The sequence below is a fragment of the Rattus norvegicus genome, chromosome 11 (assembly GCF_036323735.1).
Source record: "Rattus norvegicus strain BN/NHsdMcwi chromosome 11, GRCr8, whole genome shotgun sequence".
Lineage (NCBI taxonomy): Eukaryota > Metazoa > Chordata > Mammalia > Rodentia > Muridae > Rattus > Rattus norvegicus.
In genome coordinates, this window is record NC_086029.1 from 89,487,149 (window position 1) to 89,511,667 (window position 24,519).

Genomic DNA, 24,519 nt, shown 5'->3' on the forward strand with positions numbered 1-24,519 from the left:
GGATACACACACACATACACATTACACACTTATGTACACAGTATCAGGAGAGCGCTGAGCTGCAGGAAATACGTGTAAAACACTTTGTAAATAACTAAAAGCAATCAAGTCCATAGTGCCTATTCGGCTCCACATAGTAGGAGGGGCCTGCAGCTCTGAATTTGTGAGGTAGAGGTTTAAAAATTAGGAAATCAAGTCCAGCCTGGGCTACATGACATCCTGTGACAAACAATATTAATAAATATTGTTATATTTGGGGTCGCAATTTAAATTTTTCTAGTAGTAATCTATCCTTTCTTCATCCTTTTCTCTTTCCATAATTATTGTTTTGTATTTCTTTAAATTAAAACTACATTAGGGGGCAGACCCATAAATGAGTCAGGTAAGTTAGAAGCAGACCCAGCCTTCAGAGGGTTTATAGATGGTATGAAGATAAGGTGCTAAATTAATTCATATCGCCCATGCTATATATAATTCAGATAAAAAGAAAGCCATCTCAGAGAAGAGTGTACAAACATACACACTCCTGGACTTGGAGAGGAGACTTCTGGAGAGAAAGTACAGATCCAGGAGCCAGGAAGCTTGGCCTGGGCATGAAGGAAGGAGGGCTGGAGACCCCAGGCAGCTCCCAGTGCACAAACAGGAAATGCAGAGAGCAGCAACGGCATAGTTTAGCTCTCTTTAACAGAAAGTCTTGGCCAATGCAGGAAACCTCCGGTCCCCAAGTTCTAGGCTTAACTAACATGGAGCAAGACCCATGTTTCCCGGAGATAGTTTCTCCAGAAAGTTTGTGGCAACTATTACAGAGGCTCTAAATTTGGCTAACAGCATGGAGACCCTTTCAAAGACAGTAAGGAAATAAAATGGAAAAAAAAGTTTGTTTCCCTCCATGAGTATCTACTCTAACTGCTTCCTAAAAATACAGCTTGGGAAGACCGAAGCTTTTCCTGTAAGGTAAGTGAAGTATAGGGGTTTTTTTTTTTTCCTTCTTGTTGGTGGACTACGAGTACATTACTGTCAATTTCTACTGCACAATTGGGAAAACGCTGGGGTTAGGAAACATTCCTCCATTCCCGCAAGAAGTTTGAGAAGTATGCTTGTTGGCTTCCCTTCAAATACCCTTCTTACGATGAAGGGTGTGAGCTGGAAATAAAGATGTCTTCGTTCATCAGAAAGGCTGTGAGCATTCTTGCTTGGTAGTCCAAATAAATGGCTGAAAGCTGCCAACTGCATGCAGCTTTGAGTCAGTGTGTGTTAAAGTCACGGAGAACGGAGACAATCTAAAACGATTTGATTTAGAGACGGCCTTCTAATTGTTATGATGGAAAAACAAAATCTGCATGGCGTGCGGGTGACAGTATGTAGCTGTAACCCACATTCGAGACATTCTGGAGAGCTGGGAAGAGGAGGAAACTGATCATGGAAGAAGGCAGAGAAGGGAAGGAGCGGAGGGCACAGCCTCAGCAGCTCTCTGTGTAAAATGGTGAGAGCAAAAGCCTCTCACTGTGACGGATCCTCTGCCAGGCTTCTCTATATGCTTACAGACTCCTGTTCACCAAGGAGTCTAACGCCCATTTTGGTAATTCTTTCTCACGCCAGAGGATAATGGAGCCAATAGACATTTGAAAGTGGTCGGGAAGACTGCAAGAGACTGCTTAGTCACAGCAGAGAGGACAGCTGACAGCCCGAGGGGATATGAGAGAAGAATGACTGAATTTCAGCAGAGCGTATTAACAGATGGCCTCGGTGATGACCTTGACAGCAAGGGCTGTGGATGCTCAGAACGCCCCTGCTGGAGAGAGCTGAGAATGCAATGTATTGAACAAGGAGGTCATCCACAGCCATTATGATTATTATTAACTTTGTGTCCAATGGTGAACAAAGCCACCACATGGAGTACAATGTAACACACTTATGGTCATATGCAAATTCACTTGCTCCTCAGTATTAAAGTTAGAAATCACAACTTTATACGTTTCCCTACTCATTTCTCCCAAGCCTGAAATGATCAGGCCGCATGTTTCCAGTGAAAAAATTTAAGTTACCGCCCTCGATAAGATGACTCACACATTAATCTCTTTCATTTGGTTCCAGTCGTCTTTCATGTATTTTTTCTTCCCATAAGATTCAGGATCTAACCTACTCTTAGTAGGTCTACAGCTAACTAGATGTATAACATGAGGCTGGAGAGATGGCTCAGCACTTAAGAGCACTCCTTGCGTGGGCTTCCAGAGTTCCTGAGTTCAATTCCCAGCAACTACATGATTGTATACAACCATCTGTAATGGGATCCCATGCCCTATTCTGGTGTGTCTGAAGACAGCTACAGTGTACTCATATACATAAAATAAATAAGTCATAAAAAGTAAAGGTATAATGCACAATGGAAAGATGAAGAGATTCATTTGCTACAGTACTGTATAAAGTGTCTCATCCACCCATTGACTCAGTCTTTTATTCAGAGTGGAAAAGACCTGTTGATTCAAGATTGCAATGTGGTGGTATAAAGGCTTGGAAGAGAGGGTCTATGCTGGTCCTGGGACTGAGCTATAGAACAGTATACCAGAAACAATGGAAAGTAGGAGTGCATAGTTCTGGGAAATTTTCAAGTACCATTTCATGTCCCAGTTGGTTGAACGGTAACTAACAGTTCGGAGTTCAACACAGGAAGAGTCTGCCATTCCTCAAGCATGCCCTGGTCTCTTAGTAAACTATCCCAGAATCTCATGTAGACCCTGAGAAGCAGAGGAGACATGTTTGACCTGAGCACCTTATGATCTCAACACTGCTCTGCTTGAGCAGGAACTGCTGTGCATCCTCCTCTTGCTAAACTACCTAAGAAATGGGCGCAAACAGTACGAGACTCAAGATTCTTGAGGTTTGCCTCTCCTTTGGGTGTCCTAAATTTGTCCTAAATTACGTAAATAATTTGTAGCTGTTCCAATAATTTACAGTTCCCTCTGAGTAATTATAAGGTAGGATTCTGTCTTTGAATAGCTATCTTCAAGAGAGATGCCATATTCTGATCCCACCAGAATGTGACAGTCAAGGCCACCTTTTCCCCCAACATGCTGCCTTTGTTGTTGGTGGTGGTGTTTTGAGACACGGCCTCGCTATGTAGCCCTGGTTGTCCTGGAACTCTCTACATAGACCATGTTGGCCTCCAACTCACAGAGATCCGCCTGTGTCTGCCTTCCAAGTGCTGGGATTAAAGACATGTGCCACCATACCCGGCTATTCTGCCTTTTCTAATGCTTTCCCCTGAAAACATTTCCTATTCATCCATGTAACCCAGACGGAATTCCAACCTAAAAGCTAGTGAACCTTTGTCCCTTGCACTCTTTTCCTGTGATCAAAACCAATGGCAATGATTGAATTTGAAACTGTCTTTGAGCATGAAGAGGACCCTGTAGCACTGGACACAAACACACAAATGAGGAAAACCCGAAGAATTGAAATGTATGATTCTAGGGAGTTTGTGTAACAAGGTGAGGCTTCCACACCTCGATGAGAAAGGCTACACCTCTTCCAATGCCTATTGGCTGACATATTCTCAGGTAAAGCAAACAGAAAGCCTACTAGGAGCTTTAGGATCCTTCTCTACCACAGAGTGCAGCTTGAACGTGCAGGCTAATGCCGACAGGGAGCGCTGCTCTAGAGACTCAGTGGAGGAGGCAGAGCCACAGTTCTGGCATATTCGCCTCTAGGATTGACACATTTTACCACAGCACTCTGAACACAAGACACAGGACACAGGCCTGAAGCCTGTCTAATTGTTTGCAGCCATTCAGGGTCAGCTTGTCTTTCTTACTCTTTTTCCCTTCCTGGATTGACTTTCCTTCAGTTTTTATAAAAAGGGATTTTTGTTGGGAATCATAGCTAAGTGCTGCCATCTCCGTAACTCCTGCCCCTCCTACCAACTGCTCCTGTGCCCGGTCGGTCAGGTTCGTTTTTGATGCTTAGTTTTACAACTGATTGATGAGACTCCAGATCCAGGCTCACCGGTCCCCACACAGCCACACTCAGGCTGCTCTGGCAGTGAGGTGTGCCCTATGTGCCTCGGCCAACAGAACCAAGGTCTGCAGTGCTATTTTCAATCCTTTCACCGTTTTAACTAAGGCAGAGCAGGGTGAGTCCTGTCCTTTCATGCTGAACGAGTTACTCATGTATGATGGCTAAACCCTGACATGCCTGGAAGAGAGACCCTGCCCTGATGACATGCTTTCACACGCTGATCTGTTGCTATGTCTGTGAGGGCTGTCCTTGATTGGTCATTGGTGGAGGAGAGCCCAGACTACTTCAGGCAGTAGCATTCTTGAGTCAGCGGGCTCAGGCTATACAGGAAAGGTTGCCCAGGGCAAGCCAAGAGCAGCAGTCTGCCACAGTTTCTGTTCTAAGCTCCTGTCTTTTCTTCCCTTGATGGATGACTGTCTAAGACGAAGTAAAGGTTTCTTCTCCGTGTTGCTTTTGATTGATCTGCTCATCACAGCAAGGGGAAGCAAAGGAGAACACACGTTTTCCATGTTGGCATGCAAATGCTGCTTTAAAATACTTCTAGGTTACACTTTCAAGTCCATGAGCACAAGGGTTCCAGCCATTACCACCAGAAGGGCACTGAAAAGCCATTTTTCCTTTCCATGAAGAGAAAGAATACAGACCTTGCATTTGTAACACTCAGAGTTCAAAGCTTAGTACTGCTACCCACAATGGCACAATGTGTTGAGCATTTCTGGTTCCGGATTTGATACTACAAGATAAGACAGCACTACACTTAGCAAGTAAATCGGAATTTACACACGAAGAAAGCTTACACAGCATTTGATGCAAAACAGCTGCTCATTTTGTTACCTTCCCTTCCTATTTTTACGAATGGCCCCAAATTTAGTTAATTCAGCTGGAGTTTGGTACCTCAGCATTACCAAAACCAACTGAGGTTTCGAAATGAAAAGCTTCCTGAAGTAAATTATACTGCAGACTGTGGTATGGCAATGCATGGCTCTGTACCCAAAGCAGGCAGCAAGAGTGGAAAGCCAGGGTACTTTTCTATGAACAAAAAGGGAAAGGATAGGGCTGGAGAGATGGCTCAGCGGTTAAGAGCACTGACTGCTCTTCCAGAGGTCCTGAGTTCAGTTCCCAGCAACCACATGGTGGCTCACAACCACCTGTAATGAGATCTAATATCTTCTTCTGGTGTGTCTGACACCATCTTTAAAATCTTTAATATCTTTTAATATCTTTAAAAGATAAATAAATCTTTTAAAAAAAGGGAGAGGATAAAAGAGACTAAGACTGTCCATGAATTGCTGAAGTGTTGGGCTGGAGACGTGGCTCAGAGGGAGAGTGTTTGGCCCAGTGAGAAAATGGTCCTGAATCAGATTCCCGGCACTTCAAATATCAAATAGCAACAGGAATTACCCAAAACTAGTGAGCATTTACCTTGCGTTCACAAAGATGAAGTGGGGAAACACTGTGTGTGAGGAGCCTCAAGGGCACGGGACTCTTCGGGCAACAGTTGGGGGACAACATTTCCAGGGATACTTTGTAAAGTCATGGCACGTCTGATGTCCCAGAGAGCCCTTACTTTAAGTACAGTAACCAAGGCCTGCTGCTCATGAAGGGGATAATGAGTTGGTATGAGACCCTGCAGGTAAATTCGGGAGCCCAAGAGTACCTAGTATGGTTCAGGAAGCTACAGTGTTTGTTGTGGCATGCCTAGTGAAGAAACTATGTCCGTACTTGCTTGTGAATGCTGCTTTCTACAACACACAGTGACAGCACGCACGGGTGGTCACTTGTTCGCCCTCTCCTAGTAAGGGAATATCACTCAATCTTCCATGCTTACAAGATAAGGAAATTACAATTAACAGTGAGCAGGAGTCTGCTATGCCCCACACTCCACTGAGACCAGGTTGTGCTCCAGCCTGCTTCACTTCAGACAAAGGCACAGCTCCCTTCCTCTTCCCACCCTCAACAGGCGGGAGAGCAATGTGGTACATTTCCTCTCTGCCACCAGGACAGGAAGGGCCACGGAAGGCAGAACTACAGATTCAAGGAGGGAAAGAACCAGCGCTATCTATGGTTTCAAATAGCAGCTGGCATGGAAATCCTGCCAAATGGCCCAAACGCCACATTGTTTTAAAAACCACACAAAGACCTAAACTACAAGTCTCATTATTTTCAATATAAATGAGGGGATATAAAGTTCTATGACAACTACTGAGACTGCAGAGTATTGAGCCATTCATAACTATTTAGTAAGTTTTCTAATGTGGATGTGGGTGGGTGGTACGTTCACCTTTCTCTCACACTGTTGTATGGATCCCCAGTCATTTATGGGACAGTGCAATCCTCTGAAGGCACAGGGGGCTATGGAACTACAAAAGAAAGGAAAATTCTTCAGAATTTTCCCAGTTCACATTGCAATTCTCCTGGTTAGAAATATACATCATTCCACAGGGGTGGGAGTGGGGTTTGCGGGAAACAAACAAACACAAACCAACCCCACATTCCAATGACAGCTGGAAACATGGTTGTCATTCATGGGAAAGTTATTTACAAGTTACTTCCTTTCCTCAAAAGGGGTGGTCCCGCTGTATCCATATGATACCACATACTACAGGGTCTCAGGTGAATGGAGGGGAGGCGAAAATATAAATTGATTAAACAAATGAACTTAGTTTGAACCACAGGTATAGCAGCTGGGAAGTATGGTAGGTGACCCGGTGGCTATGATTTTACCCTTCCCAAACCCAGCTCTAGAAAACTGCTGTGATTTTAGCAGCAGCTCCCGAAGCAACTCTCGACTGTGCTGTGTCAGCGGCTGAACAGAGAACAAACTCGTGGAAAGAATCGTCAATGGAAGAGCCCAAAGAGGGGAAGAGGCACGGACAACCCACTAGAGCCTACAGGCGGCATCTCTACCTTGGGCAGAGTGTAGGAAACAGCTGCCAACAGGAACAACTGGTACGATAAAAGTCCCCTTCGCTCCCTCCACAGGAGAGCAAGGGAGAGATAAAAAGCACTTTACTCAGGCTCTTTAACTCCACATCGACAACTGATAGCAGCGCAACTCTGAAAACTAATAAAATGGTTGCCGGTCTAGAGCCTAGAATACAATGTCCCGAGCCCAGAAGGCTGACTCATGAGGGAGTGAATGTAGGTATGGCCGCACTTACTGTTTCTCTCTGTATACTCTATCTGGTGATTTCAAATAATAATGTCTACGACAATTCCAAAATGAGAGACAAATGCTACCACAAGGAACACTGGCAAAACTGTCTATTCGCGCCACAGAAGATTATAAAGTCTGCCTTGCAGGAACACGTGGTTCCCTAACTTTCACTGCTCCCGGTCCCTAGTGAAATTTGTGTACAGATAGTTCAGGTGTTCCATCCCTCCCCCCTGAAGTATGCGCAGCAAAATATTTAAAATGCAAAGATAAAGATGAACGGAGGCCTCTCCGATACTGTATTTGAACAATGGTGAAGAATGTCTTCTCATCCCCTTGTGGCAGTGTTAACTACGACCACTGAAGAACATTTATTTCTCACTTATATGCCCCCCCAAATGAAGTAAATAATGCAAAATGCTATAATTTCCAGAGCTGCCATTGCTAGTGAAAGATCAGTCTGTGCCATATTTAAATGCTACTGCAAGTATGATAGCCAATTCAGGCTTGGACTTTTCTATACCTCTGTGAACACTGGGGCCTATCTCAGCAATTTATCAAAAACATACCCTGGGGTATCAATGCAACATGAATCAATGGTTATTTAACAGTCACACTTCAAAACACAGTAAGAGAAATGGGTAGAAGAGAAGTTAGCTTTCCCCAAAGAATAAGTCTCAGAATCTATGACTTCATAAGCAAAGAGGGGAATGGGATAATTCTGAAACTAACAACTTTTCTCCTTTATCATTTTAATATATAAATTCCCTGTCATAGGATCAGAAGGCACTAGTCAACTGAATTTATGTTTTTCATAGACAGGATAGTTGTCTTTTAGAGGAGAAAAAGACATGGAGAAATGATGTAATTCTAATATCAAAAACAAAAGAAAAATGTCAATAAATATTGGAATCTGGTAAACTGCACACAACATGGACAATTCTTCACTCTCTGTCAACTCTTACAGATTTCAATGTGACTGTCAAGGTAAACATGAAACTTAAGGGATAAGAAACATTAAACTGACATAACCTGTCCCTTGTACATCTATTAAGGAAAACAATTTGCAGATAGATATGAACAGTTGCCCTATGACACTCTCAATTATAATCATGATTAATTATAATCATCTCAATTATAAGTATGATATGATCATAGGTCAGGGCAAAACTCAGTAAGTGACATAAAGGAGGCAGAACGTGATTTTGCTTTGATCACAGAGGACAGGATATAGTACTGCTTCAGACTGACCACACCAGATGACTATGATTTGTCTTGCACCTCGAGCACAGGTGTAATTTTGCTAGCTGCAGAGAGTCTTTGTGATTGTGTGATGTTTGGAATTCTGGGGACTTTTGTGAGGGTATATAAATGCAAGACATGGTTGATTCTTGGTGTCAGTTGTGTGCCAAGAAAAAAATGAGGTGGGAGAGAGGGAGTAGAGGAGGGAGGAGGAGGAAGGAGAAAGAAGGGGAAAGAGAGGTGAGAAGAGGGGAGGGAGGAGTGAATAATTAGAAGGAAGAGGAGATAAGAATAAGATGAATAAAGACGATGAGGAACAAGATGATGATGAAAAAGATGAGAAACAAGAAGAGTAAGAATGAGAAGGAGAAAGAGAAAGAGAAGAAGAGGAGGAAGAGGAGGAGAAGAAGGAGAAGGAGAAGGAGAAGGAAGAGGAGGAGGAGGAGGAGGAGGAGGAGGAGGAGAAGAAGAAGAAGAAGAAGAAGAAGAAGAAGAAGAAGAAGAAGAAGAAGAAGAAGAAGAAGAAGAAGAAGGAGATTGTTGTTGTTAGATATCTTGAAGGCAAAGACCAAACTTGCCCCAAAAACTTGATGTCCTAATGAGCATTATCTAATGATGAAGTTGCCCCCTTTCTGACTGCTGATTTTATTCAGGGGTCTCTTTCCTCTGCTCTCACGGATCTAGAGTGAGAGGGTTAAGAGGTGGAGGAAAAGAGCAGAGAAAGGTGGAAGAAAGAAGAACTCACCAAGTAACAAGCACAGGCTACAGCAGTACTGGACCCAACACTGGAAAACTGGAATGACTTAAGGGGTGGCAGAAACAAAACAGGGGGAGCCAAACTGCATAAGTGTGTGGGAAAACGACACTTTATGTGAAGCCTGTGGGAGGAATTGCAATCGGCCCATTAGGTTAGAAACCCACGACTGCCAAGAATTATCAACATGAGCTAAGGGCAAAAAGACGAGGGAAGACTATCCCAGGGACTGCAGATCACAAATGGATGGTGTTCATCATAGGACAAAAGGCTGTTGTCAGGAGACGGGGCACTTTACAGCCTCAACTACATTTTGTTACCACAAATTTCTAGTTGTCTAAGTTAGTGATAAAGAAATTACATTCAAAAATAAGAGGAACCTTCAAATATGCTTGTCGTCGAAGCTTTAGCACTGAGCAGATGTGTTCACTCCCATAGCAAACTCGTGAATGACAGGAGGAAGCAGCGTGTGGGCCAGTGCAGAGGTGAGGCTAGTGCAACATGAGATCTCGGTGTCAAAAATGCTTGTCTGGGACTTGTTCACACCCTAAATACCAGTCTGAAGTAGCCTTGGACAGCAGCGACCATGGACGTCACACTAGAATATAAAAATCTCTTGGCAGGGGAAATAAACAACATGGGTTTTTATCTGAGTATTTTCTTAATGATTAACGTCTGCACAATCGAGTCTACAGATGCTAATTGAAGGTTCTGCTGGACTCACGTCTGCATTCCTACAGGTCTTACAGCTCGAATGTGAGAGAATGGTACTCAGTAAGTAATAGTGGGGTAAAATAATAAATAAGATGTTACAGTTTGAGCAAGCTACTGGCTTATATTCAACAAAAACAAAACAAACAAACAAAAAAACAAAAGGGAAAAAACCCAAACCATAAACAAACAAAACCAAGTCTAGAAAAATCTTGAGAAACAGTAATACTTCATTTCAGAAAGGATCCTGCACAGCTGTTCTGTTTTTTTCTTTTCTTTACCTTTTAAGTTTTGGTTTATTTCACAGCATTTCAGCAGGAAAGCAAGAAGTAATTGACCCGTGGAAACAGAGCAAATTGCTCAGTGATCTTGCACTGCTGGGCTAGATTGCAATTCCCAGCCAAATGTGCTATTCAGAGATCCATGCAGCAGAGAGAAGCATGGCGCCTGGGGATGCAAGGCCTACTCCTGCCTCTTATGCTCTAAGAAGGCAGATTATCTCTCGGCTGCTTCCGTGCCACTAGAAAGCCTGGAATTAGAGTCCTTAAGCTCCAAACTCACTTGTTTAGAAGCAATTATACAAACTATATTTCCTAAATCTTTCTTTAATACCTGCAAATTTAAAGACACCAGACTACATAGGGTGGCTTGGAACTCAGCTCTATTATTTGCTATTCCCAACTCCCAGCACCAAGTCTGCATGTCACGTGATAGATGTAAACCAAACAATCTCTTATTGCACATTGTCCATGTCAAAGGCATAAAATTATGAAAATTCCAGACTTCGGAGTAAAGAAAAAGAAGTTAAAAAAATCCTCAAATCCCAACAACCGAGGATATTGGGGGGAGGGAGGGGGGGCAGAGAAAGAAAAGAAAAAGAAAAAAAGCCCCAATTTAACACATCATCTTTAAGAATAAATGAGGTTACAAATCCACATTTGGAAGAACAGAATCTAGTCCATATGTACCAGATACCATTTTTTTTTCTCTCAAACTCAAATTCCGGATTCCAAAATGTATACTCTCTCTCTATACTGAGGTAACAGCTTGTCAGAGAAACGTGGCAAGCAACAGCAGGCCTAGCACAGCAGATGGGGTGTATTTTTACACCGGCTTTAAGTGATAATACGAGTTTACATAGGGTCATCCTAAATATTGTTTAAGTGCATGAAATGACTCCCGTCACTGTCTAACCTTGAGTAGGCTGTTTTGCTTGCAGTTCGTCTCCATTTGCTGCCATCAAGCCTCCATCAAGACAAGTCTATCTTTTCTTTGGAACAGGAGTTGCACCAATTTTTAAGATCTTTTCTTTTTCGGATTCATGCATAGCTCTTTACGAGCTCATTAACAAAGGGAGAAGACAATGGCTGGCAAAGCGTTTCATTAGCACGGTGGACTCACTCAGACTCTGTGGACAGGTCAGGAATGATAATGTGTGCTGGGAGTGAACACCCAGAAGTGTGAGGTGAGGAGGATGGGAATCCTACCTGCTACCTGCAGCCAGTGCCAGGATATTTATTGTAGCCATTTGTTCTACTGATTGGCTCCATTAAATCCTCAAAGCACCGATTCCACATCTGGAATAAATAACTCCCAGTAAATATTAGAACTGTTGCCATGGCAGGTGTAGAAACATTGACGAGAGTTCGGGGGTTACAGTCTTCTAACACCAAAGTGCATTCTCTTGCTTATGGGGATGGAGGCTCGATGACCTCTAACTCTGATTCCTATTAACTCACAGACTTTACATAAATCCTATATAACCAGTGCAAAATTGTCCTTGTGTTCATTCACAACAGGGGGCACATGTACAAATTTCAAAGACATGTTGAAGAAGCTTTAGGGATGACAACTTCCATGAATGCCGTCTCTGTGTGCATACAGTCACCCAAGGGAAATAACATAGCTCTTATGGCTAATTCTTAGGAGAGGCTTCTCTAATATGGAGGGATGGGCCCGGTGAGGACTGGACTGATGTTTGAAAACATTGTCAAGGTATCAGGCACTATTTCCCCATCACCTTCCAATGTCGTACAATCAGCATGCAAGCATCCAGACAGCAGGGCTATTTATTATAGTGTTCAATACTTGATCTCAGGTTCTAAAAGGGGGACTGGTTCATAGTGGGGTCCCAAGAATATACGAGTGGCTAATGGCAGGTCTATTTGAACACATCCCTTTCTGCCTTCCTTGTTCAGAAATTGTCATTTCTAACGAGCCCTGTGCAACATGATCCCTTGCCCAAGTAAGGAAATACTGTGTTTTGTGTCTTAACCAGGCTTGCATAGCCAGGAAGCATTTAATGGCCAGTGGTTTCTCCATTAATCTATGCTTCTATAATTTACCTTCCTCAATCCATGAACACGATCATCAACAACATTCTGTAGGACTTTCTGGTTCTTCACGAGTCTCTCCTGTAAGGAAAGGTGGTGTAGATAATAAAACACTCAACCAGCGACTAGACTGAATGAGACGAAGGGAGTATGGACAAATAAGAATTTGGCTCTAAGTCTTTAGGGTAGGAGATACAGACATGGTATTTGTTTAGTAAATTATAAAATATTATAGAAATGTTAAAGTTACCAACGTTATTAGTTTATAAGCTTCTTGAACCAGCACACTTAGTTTATCATATTCTTATGGATAAATTTGCTACCACTTCGTAGAGGCTGACAGAGTTGCATTGTGGGATGGAATATCTGGGCGGATGAATGAAACGATAAAGAACTCTCGTGGAACATAAACCTAAATGACTCAGTTTCTGCTAAAACATTCATTTCAGTTAGGATGGGTCAAGTCCTGCCAACATAGTTACCCCAGATGATGTAATTATTCTACAAATTCTAATTTTCCCTAAAATGTAGAATTCATAATTCCCTAACTTCTTAAAAAAGGGCTCACGTTTTAAAGTTAAACTGGACTTAAGATTTTTTTTCTTAAGTATATTTAGTAACAAAACTGTTAAGAATGTTTAGCAAGGAAATCACATTGTTTTACTAAAATAAAAATTATTCAGGTAAGAATAACCGGAAAACAATAAAATTAAGTGATTTATCAGAAGCCCTCTGATTTTCATGCTAAAACTCCATGCTTTAGACTGTCTGGAAAAGTTACATTTTAAGAGAGTAACATTGTTTTGAGTACTATGAAATAGTAAATGTTTGTGGCCCACCTGGCACAAAAAGGGGCTCCTACAAATGACACCAATCACAGCTGCTCTACTCCGGCATAAACCAGTCAAGAAGGGCAAAGACTACATGAAGCAACTCCACCCCAGCCCCACTCCCAAGGAAACGAGAGAGAAGCATCAGCTGCAGCCTGTCTCAGCTTCTTACAAATCTAAACGATATTTCTCAGAAGCCAACCAGCAGGTCTGAGGACCGCACTCCTTCACAGGGCTTAAAACATCAGAGCCTGTGAGACACTGGAGCCATGAGGTGGAGACCAGGCTTGTGTGCGTCTTCTCAGCACGTGGTATTGCCTCTCAGTGAGAGACTCTCTAGCCTTCCATACCCAAACTATTGGCTGGAAAACAACAGACTAGATCCTAACCTTTTCATCGGTTTTCTCTGTGTGATCCCTGCTAATGTTTCTACACCTAATGACAAGAGAATCAATCTTTTGACACAAAGATCACTTGCACAGAATCCAGAATAGAAGATACTGACAGCCTCAGAAATATTTCAACATTTTAACTGCTTCACACAGTTAGAGATTGAACTAATGACTCGACAGTTTCTCTTGTTTCTCCCCGTATCACTTCTTACTCACTCTTCTTTCTCTTCCTCTTCCCTCCCTAAGGACTGGATGCTCAGAGGCTCTACCAGAGCCTTACAAATACAGAGGCGAATGCTTGCAGCCAACCATTGAACTGAGAACAGGGTCCCTAATGGAGGAGTTAGAGAAGGACTGAAGTAGCTGAAGGGGTTTGCAACCCCATAGAAAGAACAACAATATCAACCAACCAGATTCTTCAGAGCTCCCAGGGACTAAACCACCATCCCAAGAGAACACAGGGATGGACCTATGGCTCCATTCACTTATGTAGCAGAGGATGGCCTTGTTGGTCATCAGTGGGAGGAGAGGCCCTTCGTCCTGTCAAGGCTCAATGCCCCAGTGTAGGAAAATGTCAGGGTGGGGATGTCGGAGAGAGTGGGTGGGTGGATGATGGAGCACCCTCATAGAAGCAGTGGGCGGGTGGGATAGTGGGTTTCTGGAGAGGAAACTGGGAAATGGGGTAACATTTAAAATGTAAATAATGTAATTAAAGAAAAAAATGAGGGATTTGAAGAGGAATCGACCATCTTGCTCCAGGATCTGAGAAGGCTCAGAGATGAGGGGTCACTTAACATTAAATGGAGTCCAAGAACACTGTGGCCCTGACCAGTTATCCCAGCATACATGGCTGGCAACTATTTGGTGTGCACTCCAGGGTCTATGTAATTATATACATGCTACATATCAATTTCCTTGTACGGTCAGTCTTCCCCTATTGTGGTCTTGAAAATGTCCTGAGAACAACACAAAGGGCAGTGTTTTACAAGCTCCCACTTCGTTTTTCTTACTGTGTTAGAAAGAGGCATTACAGCCTTGTGTTCTAAAAATGCACATACTGTATGTGTAAACATGCCAAGTGTAGCCAGGCATGCGGCAGTGGTGTCGATGTACTAAAGGAAAAGAAGGTGGGAAATCTGGTAGTGAAGTTCATTTAAAAGCACTTTCTCTTTAGTTCACTGGGTACAAGATTATACGGCCAAAAGTAGAGTTGCCTGAGAAGTACTGCATTTACCTATCGGCTTGAATGTTGTCCCCTGTGCATTGTTTTTTAACAGACACTTTCCTCTGTTTGTTCTTGAGTTTGTATCTACAATAGAAGGAAAAGCAACACTGATGCCACTGATCTAAGACTGCTGGCAGGAGCCTACCCCGATGTCCACCCACAAATACTTGCTTTTCCCGGATTTTCCTGTTCACTCCAGCCCCGCCATGGACAGTGTGCCACGGGATTCTTTTTTTTCCCTTCTCTTTCTGCTCTCTTGTTTGTTCTTTCCTTCCTGTTTTCAGGAGATTTGTACTCTCTTCTGTTCTGTTTGATGACACTTTGTCAATTAGATGCATTCCATTCAGTACAGAAGTTCATTAAATTCAGATAACACACCATTCTCGCGGGCTGACTGATGTTTATTAATGTGGAATGCGACAGGAATAATCCGGCAGGGAGTTGGAGCTTCTTGTTACATCACTCAGACATCAGAATAATACAGTTCATCTGCAATTCATCGGAGGCTTATGATATTATTTACATATTTAAAGATTTCTTGAAGTCACATGCCTTTGAGAAATTCAGGAAAGTGTGCATTGCAGGAAGATAAAGCGTGTATAGGCAATATGCTGACTCAAACATCCCTAAATAGCTTTAATTTTTGTGCCCGGATTATGGAGGTGGGGTAGGAGGAGGGAGAAAACGGGCAGGAGGGAAACAACAGCTCTCCGTGCAATTAAGCTTAGGGTTTTAATGTGATGTTTGTGGTAGTAACAGCTACAGTAACATTGGCCTTTACATTTAAAGAGTAAGTGCAATTTTCAAGTATTTTCCACTATTTCTTATCTCATTAGGCAGATTTTTTTTTTCCAGTAGAGCTTCAGAGAAGAATAAAAACAAACACATATGAAGCAAATACTAATTAATCAGACCTCCATCATTCATCTGGTCTCCCTAGCAGGGCAAGGCTCCAAGTGCATGACATAAAAAGACTGAAACAAACAAACAAAAGGCACAGAAAACATGACCAGCCCCATTAAAGCTAAGAGGCCTACCAGTGGTGTTCAGTCATGGCAGGATGAATAGGGCTCCTGAGTTTCATTCAGGAGACACTGGTTAAGTGACTACCACCTGCTGAACTCTCCTAGAACCAAGGCATGAATTTCCTTATTTTAGGGGGCTTTCAAATTAGGAGGGAATAAACAGGAAATGTATGTGTAACAGGAGGAACTTATTCAAGTGTTTCCATTGTTACAGACAGAGGACTGAGTCAGTGGTTTTCTTTTTGTTTTCCCTTCTCTGTTTCTCTGGCTGGACCACTAATTCTCACATGTTAGCCTGTACATCTGCAAGTCAAAAGTTTTACTTTTAAGTTTTGAAAACGTATGTTTTACTATTCAAGAATGACAATAATACTATTCTTTTTCTATTTTACAAAGACTTATTCATTTTTATTTACTTGTATGAGCAAGTGTTTTGGTTAAATGCATGTAAGCACACTGCTACAGAACCTGGTGCCTCCAGAGACCAGAAGAGGGCGCTGGATTTCATTGCAAGTACATTTATGGATGGTTGAAAGCCACAGTGTGGGAGCTGGGAACAGAATCTAGGTTGTCTGCAAGAGGAGCCAGTGCTCCTGTCCTCTGAGCCCGCACTCCAGCCCCCACGTTATCCATAACATGGAAGAAAGGAAAGAAATGCCATGCCCTTCAGAAGACAGGAACAGCTGCTCTCAACTTTAAAAACCGCTATTCACCGCCGGCTCCTCTGGTGCACGAAGGTGCACATGACTGCAGGTATGGTCTGGAGGAGAGAGGGTGACTGCGTTGGTTCTCTAACTCCATCTCTAAATGGGATCCAGGAATTAGGGACTGAACTTGGGTCCTCAGGCTTGTGTGACCAGGGCTTTTTCATCTAAAAAGTCTTGCTGGCCCACGTCTTCAAATACTGAAGTCATTTGAAGGGATACTGTCGTGAAGATGTGGATCAGTGAAGCAGATATGATTGGTCAGGACCACATCTTTGTTGAGGAAAGGGGAAGATAGATTCATATGAAATGATTTCCAAAATATATCTAATAGGAAACTATTATTCAAAACACGCAAGGAACATTTAACAATAAAGAAAATACATTTAGAATGGACCGTGAAGTAGACAGACATTCCACTGATGAACGTCTAGTAGAAAAAAAAATGCTTGACAGTAACATCATATGCCACCAGGGAACTGTGACCAAGAACAGCAGCAATGAATCGTTATTGGGCCAAGTTAAAAACAAAACAAAACAATACTCATCAGACTATGTGGCAGAGATAAAGGGAACCGTGGTTCACTGCAGGTACTAATACACAATGGCTCAGCCGCTTTAGAAGACAGACAGGCAGCTTCCTGAGAGCCAACCACACTCTCTCATGGATACAACAGTTGCCTTCTTAGTGAATGACTGGAAAATATGGTATACAAAGACACAGACACGAGAGAGAGAGAGAGAGAGAGAGAGAGAGAGAGAGAGAGAGAGAGAGAGAGAGAGAGAACGAACTCTACTTCATGTCAGAAAGAACATTCTATGATGCTCGTTTTGGGACCTAAAATAACTGAATGAAAAACTTACAAAAATGCTGAATTTTGTTATCGTGCTTTGATTTTCAGCCATTTAACAATTCCTACAGTCATCTTATACATGTAGAAAAGGGTACTAAGTACTTAAAAGGAGTTTTGGAGCAAGCACATAAACAACAGACACGCCATTTGCTCTATACACCTGACTGCGTGTACACATTAGTGAATGATGCTGAACTGGATAGGAGTGAAAGCTTTGTCAAAGAACTGTGACAACCATCTCTGGTTCTCTCTTTTCATATGCAAATGCAGAACAAATAAATACGTGTTGGGGAAGTAATCTGAGTAAGGAATGATAATCTGGACCAGTGGACTGTATGCCACACTTCATGAGCAGGTGAGGATGTCGACAAAGCAAACCAGAGCAACGCTGACCGTGCACACAGTGGCACAGCGACGAGGGGTATCGTTTCACTTCATTAGCTGTCAAAGACACCATCAATACCGTCCATAATACGCTTATGCCTATGATAGGAAAGCGAAAAATAAAATGGGAATCAATGAAGACCAAGGGGGGAAAGAGCGTTAAGGTTAAAAGCATTTTCCAGCTTTCCGGCACCGGGAATGTGCACAGGGGACTGTGTTTGTGTGGCACGACATCCACACCCACTGCATAAAACCGAAATGAAATAAACCAGTCAGACAGTGATCTGTGTAATGTGTTTCTGTGAGACAGATTGCCAGGCTGTGAAAGGGAAGAGGGATTTGAAGGAATCTAAAAGAACTGATCAGCAAGATCCACAGGGCTGTGTTCCTCTTCTACTGGGGCCCAAGCAACTAGTTTACCTGCTTGCCTGATAGACTTTTACTATACAAATCTACTTTGGAGCACACCCAAAGAAACATTCCTTAAATAAATGGATGGCACACGCCTATACTAAAGTCATCTTGGTCCCCTTTCTGGTAAACATGGGAGCTATACATCTACATAGATAGCTGTGTGTGACACTAGGATCCTCTCTTAGAGAAATGCAAGACTTCAGATGAGACAGCGTGTGAAGGCTGCCTTGCTAGAAAGCGGTGCAGGCTTCATGGCTCCTGGCTGGGATCATGTTCTCGATCTACAATAACATATTCCAGGCGATATACTTTATGATCATAAAACCCTCCTGAAAGAGATATTCGACATATTTAAAAGGTACAATGCTATAGAAAGAACTATGACTAATACCGAATACATTACTGTGTAACACAAGCAGTTCGTTAGGTATACTGCTATTGGTAAACATCCTGGAGCAACTAGTTTATATTTGGACACACAAAGCAGAAATCCGCAGTAGACTGCCAGTTCCGTGGTTCCGAAGAACACCTTGTATTTCCTGAAAGAACGCAAACCTCCACATTGTTCCATCATTATTTCACCAAATCCTCTTTCAATTTTCAAACCTAAATGCCAGGAGGCCCCAGGGGATTATCAAATGACTTTTTTTGTCTTTAGGGCAACACAGGTAACCTCAAATACCAGGTCCTCAGTCCAGCAATAGAACCCAGCAGAAAGAACCAGAATGTTACCATCTTGCAGCATTGTGAGAACGAACATGGTCTCTGGTCAATGAAGTATTTCCTAAGTTTGGAGGGTGCAAGGTTCGGCATAAGGAATATCTTTTATAGGTTCATGTGAGGAAAACACACGGGACCAGATGCTGGCACTGCATTCACAGATTATTGAAACTCTAGGATAGGGGACTAACTGAAGGAAGCTCCTTACTGGGGGTGCATATTTCAGGTGTTATCTTCTCTATCTACTTCCTTTGTGCTGGTAAAATATGACCAACCAGCTTCTTGTTACAATTTGTGCATGAATGACATTAACACTCTGGAACCCTTTCTTCATTGGTAAGTTGCTTTCGGTCATGATATTTTATGACAGTAATTGAAACGGGAACTGAGGGGATGAGAAAGAGGAACGGAGGGAGTGGGCCTGTCTACAAGACACACAGGGATGGGGTTATGTAGCAGAGACTGAGAAAATGGCCAACCAATAACTGGCCCAAGTTGAGACCCATCCCATGGTCAAGCACCAATTGCTGACACTATTAATGACAATGTTATGCTTGCAGTCAGGAGTCTAGTGCTGCTGTTGTCTGAGAGGGTCCATCCAGCAGCTGACTCAGACAGAGGCAGACAGAGCCCAACAGTGGATGGAGCTTGGGGATTCCTATGGAAGAACAGAAGGAAGGATTGCAGGCCCCCAAAGGGATAGGAACTCCACAGAAAGCCCAACAGAGTCAACTAACCTGCACCCTTGAGGCTCTCAGAGACTGAACTGCCAACAAAAGACCATACATGGGCTGGACCTAGGCCTCAGCACTCCTAGGTAGCAGACGTGCAGCTTGCACTTCATGTGGGTCCCGGACAACTGGAACAGGGGCTATCCCAAAAGCTGTGCCTGCCCACGGGTATGTTCAGCCGGGCTGCTTCCTCTGGTCTCAGTAGGAGAGGAAGGAGCTAGCATTGCAGAGACTTGAAGTACCAGGATGTGGGTATACCCAGGGGGCACCTTACACGCTCAGAGAAGGGGGCTTATCTGGTGAAGGAATGTGGGAGGGGTGGCTGGGAGGGGAGTGGTGAACAGGACGTAAAGTGAATAAGCTAAAAAAAAATAAATTAATTAAAAAATAGAAAAGTAATTGAAGTAAGGAATGGACAAATATTCCCCAAGGTAGACACTCCAAAGGCAAAAATATACATTGATCTCAGATTCACAGCTTTGCATTGTTAAATCTATAGATAACGTTTCTGACAGAACGCAAAGACAGAGCACATGAACTTAAGAGTTTCATCAGAACACAGAGCCGCGCCTGTCCAGGGCACTGCAACTGAGTGTGTCCTCAGAGGAGCAGGAGCTGTACCGAAGCCGTGACGCTTCTTCTGTATTATTTATTTCTTGTATGACATGAACTTACATTACTTTAATTAGGAAACGGCTTGAGAAATATGGAACCCTCGTTGATGGCAAAGTGACAGGAACACTGGTTCCTCCCTTGTCAGTACTGTCACTGTGCTGATTAACAGGCAAATACTTCAGGAAGCCTGGGACGGTCAAGGTTAATGAGGATACAGAGAGTGCAGATGTCTAGGCTTACAATGTGCTATCTCCCAGGCGCAGAAAACACAGTGCTGGGACATGCAAAGCAGACACACAGGAGCTTCGGATTGGTTAACTTACACACTTTTAAAGGTGCTCTACAGAGCAACAATTTATTAGAAGCAGAAAGAAGGATAGAATGGGATAAAGAACATGGAGGCGAAGCCCTCACTTGGAATGGCTGAACTGTGCAAATTGTGAAGGAGTACCTTGATAAAATTCTGCTTTCAAAAGAAGACAGACATGATTCTCCAGGCAAAGGAAGCTATGAGAAGATAGGCTGGTGTATAGAAAAGCGAAAAAACCAAAATGAAAACAGAATACAAAACGCATGAAACTGGTGATATCGTCAGCTGATACCCATCAACCTTAAAATAAGTCGATGAACAAGTAAATTCAAGTGTAACAGCGAAGGAGCTGTGAGGACGGCTGACAGGATCGTCACACAGTTCTCTGCCTTTTACCCAGATTGAAGCACAACGGCTGGAATAAACAGTCTCTACCCCCTGCTTCCTAGGATGCTGGCTTTCGTAGTCTCTACCCCCTGCTTCCTAGGATGCTGGCTTTCGTAGTTCTTGGGAGCTTTTACAATGCTACAGTATTAGGAAGAACACGCACACTGGAAGTGAAAGGGGAGGAAATGCTTGAACAGAGGAATATTTGAAATGGTAGCCTCAGACAATTAAAAAAATCCCTCAAACAATTCAGTAGTTAACAAAATACCAGAAGGGTCGAACAATATTCATGGAAAAAAAATAGGTCACTGTGGAGTTTATTTGGAAAGCCCTGTGAGAAAGGAAGGATCACGGATTCCCAACGAAGCACATAAAAAAATCCCCTCTTCAAGAGCCGCTGAGTGATTGAGTAAGAGAGTAGCAAGAAGCAGGATCATGTACCAGAGAGCACAGAATATTGGGAAGCTTGGGTTCGTACTCTCACTTCATAAAGGCTGGTCTTGTGTGAGGTGCTTTCTTCTGTAATCTTCTATTTCCCCCAGGGAGAACACTACAGACGCCCGCACAGGGTTCTTGCTAGGTCGTATGCACTGGTATTTCCTTATGCGGGTAGCTTTCTTAGACTTCATTCCACATGGGGCAAAGGAGGCTGATTTGCTCGACATTATAGGTTTAGAGCGGGAAAGCCACATCGAGAGTGAGGGTTCCAAAGCCGCTACAGATTTAGTCATAAGAAAGAATTCACCTGTTGGCAATTTAAGGACATTGCCTGGTGTCGCTTGCTTGTAATTTTGCAAAACTGACAGCTTTGCCTCCAGGCCCTGGAAGGTAGACAAAATAGTTGTTGCTGGTTTTTCCAGTACTGTGTTTGTACATTTAATTATTTGCTTTTCCCGTCCCACCACAACATGCTCTCTGATTTGGCGTTTCAGTTGGCAATTACTTCACGGCTTGGAAATCTATTTACAGAATAAAACAACTGGCTGTTACACAATCAAAATGGCCACTATCTAAATGCAGAATGTGTAAGGAGGTCTGTGTATCTGTCCCCGTGACTTAGTGTTTGAAGCCTGAGCATTCCTGGACCATCTTAAGAATCCAAGAGTTCTGCGGACAGAAGACTTTCATTGCTTGCTATTTGTACCAGAATAAAGTCACCGTTCAACGATGACTATAATACTGAAAAATTCAAAACACTGGATTAACTCACTTATCTAAACTTTCAGGATGGACTAATAGTTCTCCCTAACACCCAGTGGATACATCCCCTCCTTCAGGAAGCACTCATTATGTGCATTATTATAATTTTAGAATTTTAATGAGGAACAACCTCCATGATAAAGCATCCAATCTACAAGTCCTGTTCATTTACAACAGCGAGCCTCACGGCAATGTCCCAGCCTCTTCAGGAAGACGATCACGCTGCTTTCAAAGCAATGGAGCCTTCCAGAGTAGTGAGTTTTGGGGCTCCTATCATTGACTGCTACTGTGTGTCTTGATGCACTTTATCTATTAGATCACGATTCTCATTTGCCACTTGCACAACTATGGGCAACTTTGTTTAAAGACAAGGTTTCTCTGTAGACCAAGCTCTCCTTGAACTCAGAGATCCACTTGCCTCTGCCTCCTGAGTGCTGGGGCTAAAGATGTGTGCCACCTCTGCCTGGCCAATCTTGAACTTTTAAAGTAAGTTCTTAATTTTTGAAATTATAATATAATTACAACACTTTTCTTTTTTGCTTTATCCGTCCAAATCTTTCTAAGTATCTACACTACATTACTCTCTTTCAAATTCATAGCCTCATGTTTTTAAAAAATTGTGTGTGTGTGTGTGTGTGTGTGTGTGTGTGTCTGTGTCTGTGTATATGTGTTCAGATACGTGCATGCAGGCATGAACACGTATGTGTGCTTTGCTAATGCTTCACTTAGTCCTCAAAGCTAGGCAGCATCACTCTATATACCTTGGGAATCCCTCTCCCATTTTAAACACAACGGCACCTATGAAGCCAACTCTGGAGCACAGTCTATGTGTTGCTAGGTGGACATTCTTCTCTAGGCAGCTTTGAACTCTGAAACTAAGAACAGAACAGGGGGTCGATGGGGACCTATACTGAATCAGGGGCATGAAAAATGTGTAATGGGGCAGGTCATCCCGTCCTCACTTAGAGGAAATCGTGAGCCTAAGAGTTATGCGTCACGTATCTTCCATTACCAGTTAGCTTCTCAAAGACACAGCTCCCCTTATATGATTAACAATTATTGCCTTCTTGTTTTCTGCATATATAAAGGTTTTTCCTTACATAAATTACGTGCTTTTTGCCATTATCCCTCCACAGGTTGCCCCATGTCATGTAATTATCGGACCAAGCTCTTCTGGTCTCCTCTGAGCATGAGTAAAAAGGTTGCTTAAAATGCTTTCTCTTGGCTGGGTAGACCCAAATTGGAACTATTTTCTAACTCCTGACTCAGTACACTTAGCAAAGGCTGTGGTGACAACAAAGGTTTTTCGTGCAGGGATCCAGCTACATAGGTGGAGACGTTCAATCTACATTCTTCAACAGCGTATCCCTGAAGAGGCGGGCTTTCCTCCTGACCACGAAGTAGCAGCTCAGCAGGACCAAGAGATATTGATGGACTTCAGCATTTCGTTGAGTGCCTTGTTTAAGCACACAGTCATTTGAGGAAAATTGTGGAAAATTGCTCCATTTGGCATTGTCATTGATTTCTGAAGACATGTGGGGTATATGTGTACACACATACACACAACTCAGCCAGAAAGAGTTTAATCATCTGAATTTTAAGGGTTTTGTTGATTTTCACCAGAAAGTATGTGGGAATCTTGAAGCAAAATATGGCTAAATCAGTAACATATACCACTTTAAGGCATTTTAGCAAACAAACAGAATAAATCTTTATAACTCCCACACTCTCTGTCTTCTCGTTATCTCCTCTGCCATGAATCGTCCCTCGGAATCCTGTTAGGAGTTCTTGAAGCCCCAGGCAGCAGCACAACCCTTCAGATGCTCCCCTCAGATCCTAGAGGGCACTGTCCTCTCTCACAGCCCTTCCTGCTCTCTCCCTTCTAGACCCATTTGTAAACAGATTTGCAAATCAATGTCCATACATTTTGGATATATTTTTTACATTAACTAGTGTGCTTTTCTTGTTCCAGGTATGATGAAGTCATCAGAAAAACTTTCCACGACTTTTCCTTACAAATAGAAAACTGGTATGAGACATAAAGCAAACAGGGAAACTGCTGTACGGAGATCAAGCTTAGCAATAGAACCGAGAGCTGGAATAGTAATCCTTCATGGTATTACAGAAGCAAGCATTGCGGAAGGTGGACAATCACAGATGTAACACAGGCAATTAAATATGGCCAGTTTTACTCACGAACAACCAGACAGTTAAATGGAAGAAAGTAATATCAAGATAAATTGACAACAAAAATTAAGTGAGTGAAGCTTATATACATAACCTTGATAGCTTATACAGTCCAGATCCATTAGATGAGGCTATGTCCACTCGAACGCAGTATTGTAAGGCTTAAGATAGTCTAAGCTACCTAGTAATTCCAGGTTGCTGTGGACTACAGAGTGAAAGAGACTAAACACGCCCCGAAATACGAAGAAATGACCATGAATGAGACTGTAGTAAAATAATTTTATCTTTGAATGGGGCTGGTGGCATAGACGAACTGTCCAACAAGTGCGTAGC

General features: G+C 42.8%; 1 protein-coding gene across 18 annotated transcripts in view; it reads right to left on the reverse strand.

The window, feature by feature from the left end:
• Lpp (LIM domain containing preferred translocation partner in lipoma) overlaps positions 1 to 24,519 on the reverse strand; it is a 641,914-nt gene that overhangs the window by 195,089 nt on the left and 422,306 nt on the right. For 14 of the 18 annotated variants that reach the window (XM_063270369.1, XM_039088097.2, XM_039088099.2 and 11 more), the window contains one exon: positions 12,221 to 12,289. The exons of the other annotated variants lie outside the window; for them this stretch is intronic. In XM_063270369.1, the coding sequence (XP_063126439.1) occupies positions 12,221 to 12,289 (69 nt within the window). The remainder of the gene's footprint in view (positions 1 to 12,220; positions 12,290 to 24,519) is intronic. 18 annotated transcript variants of the gene reach the window in all.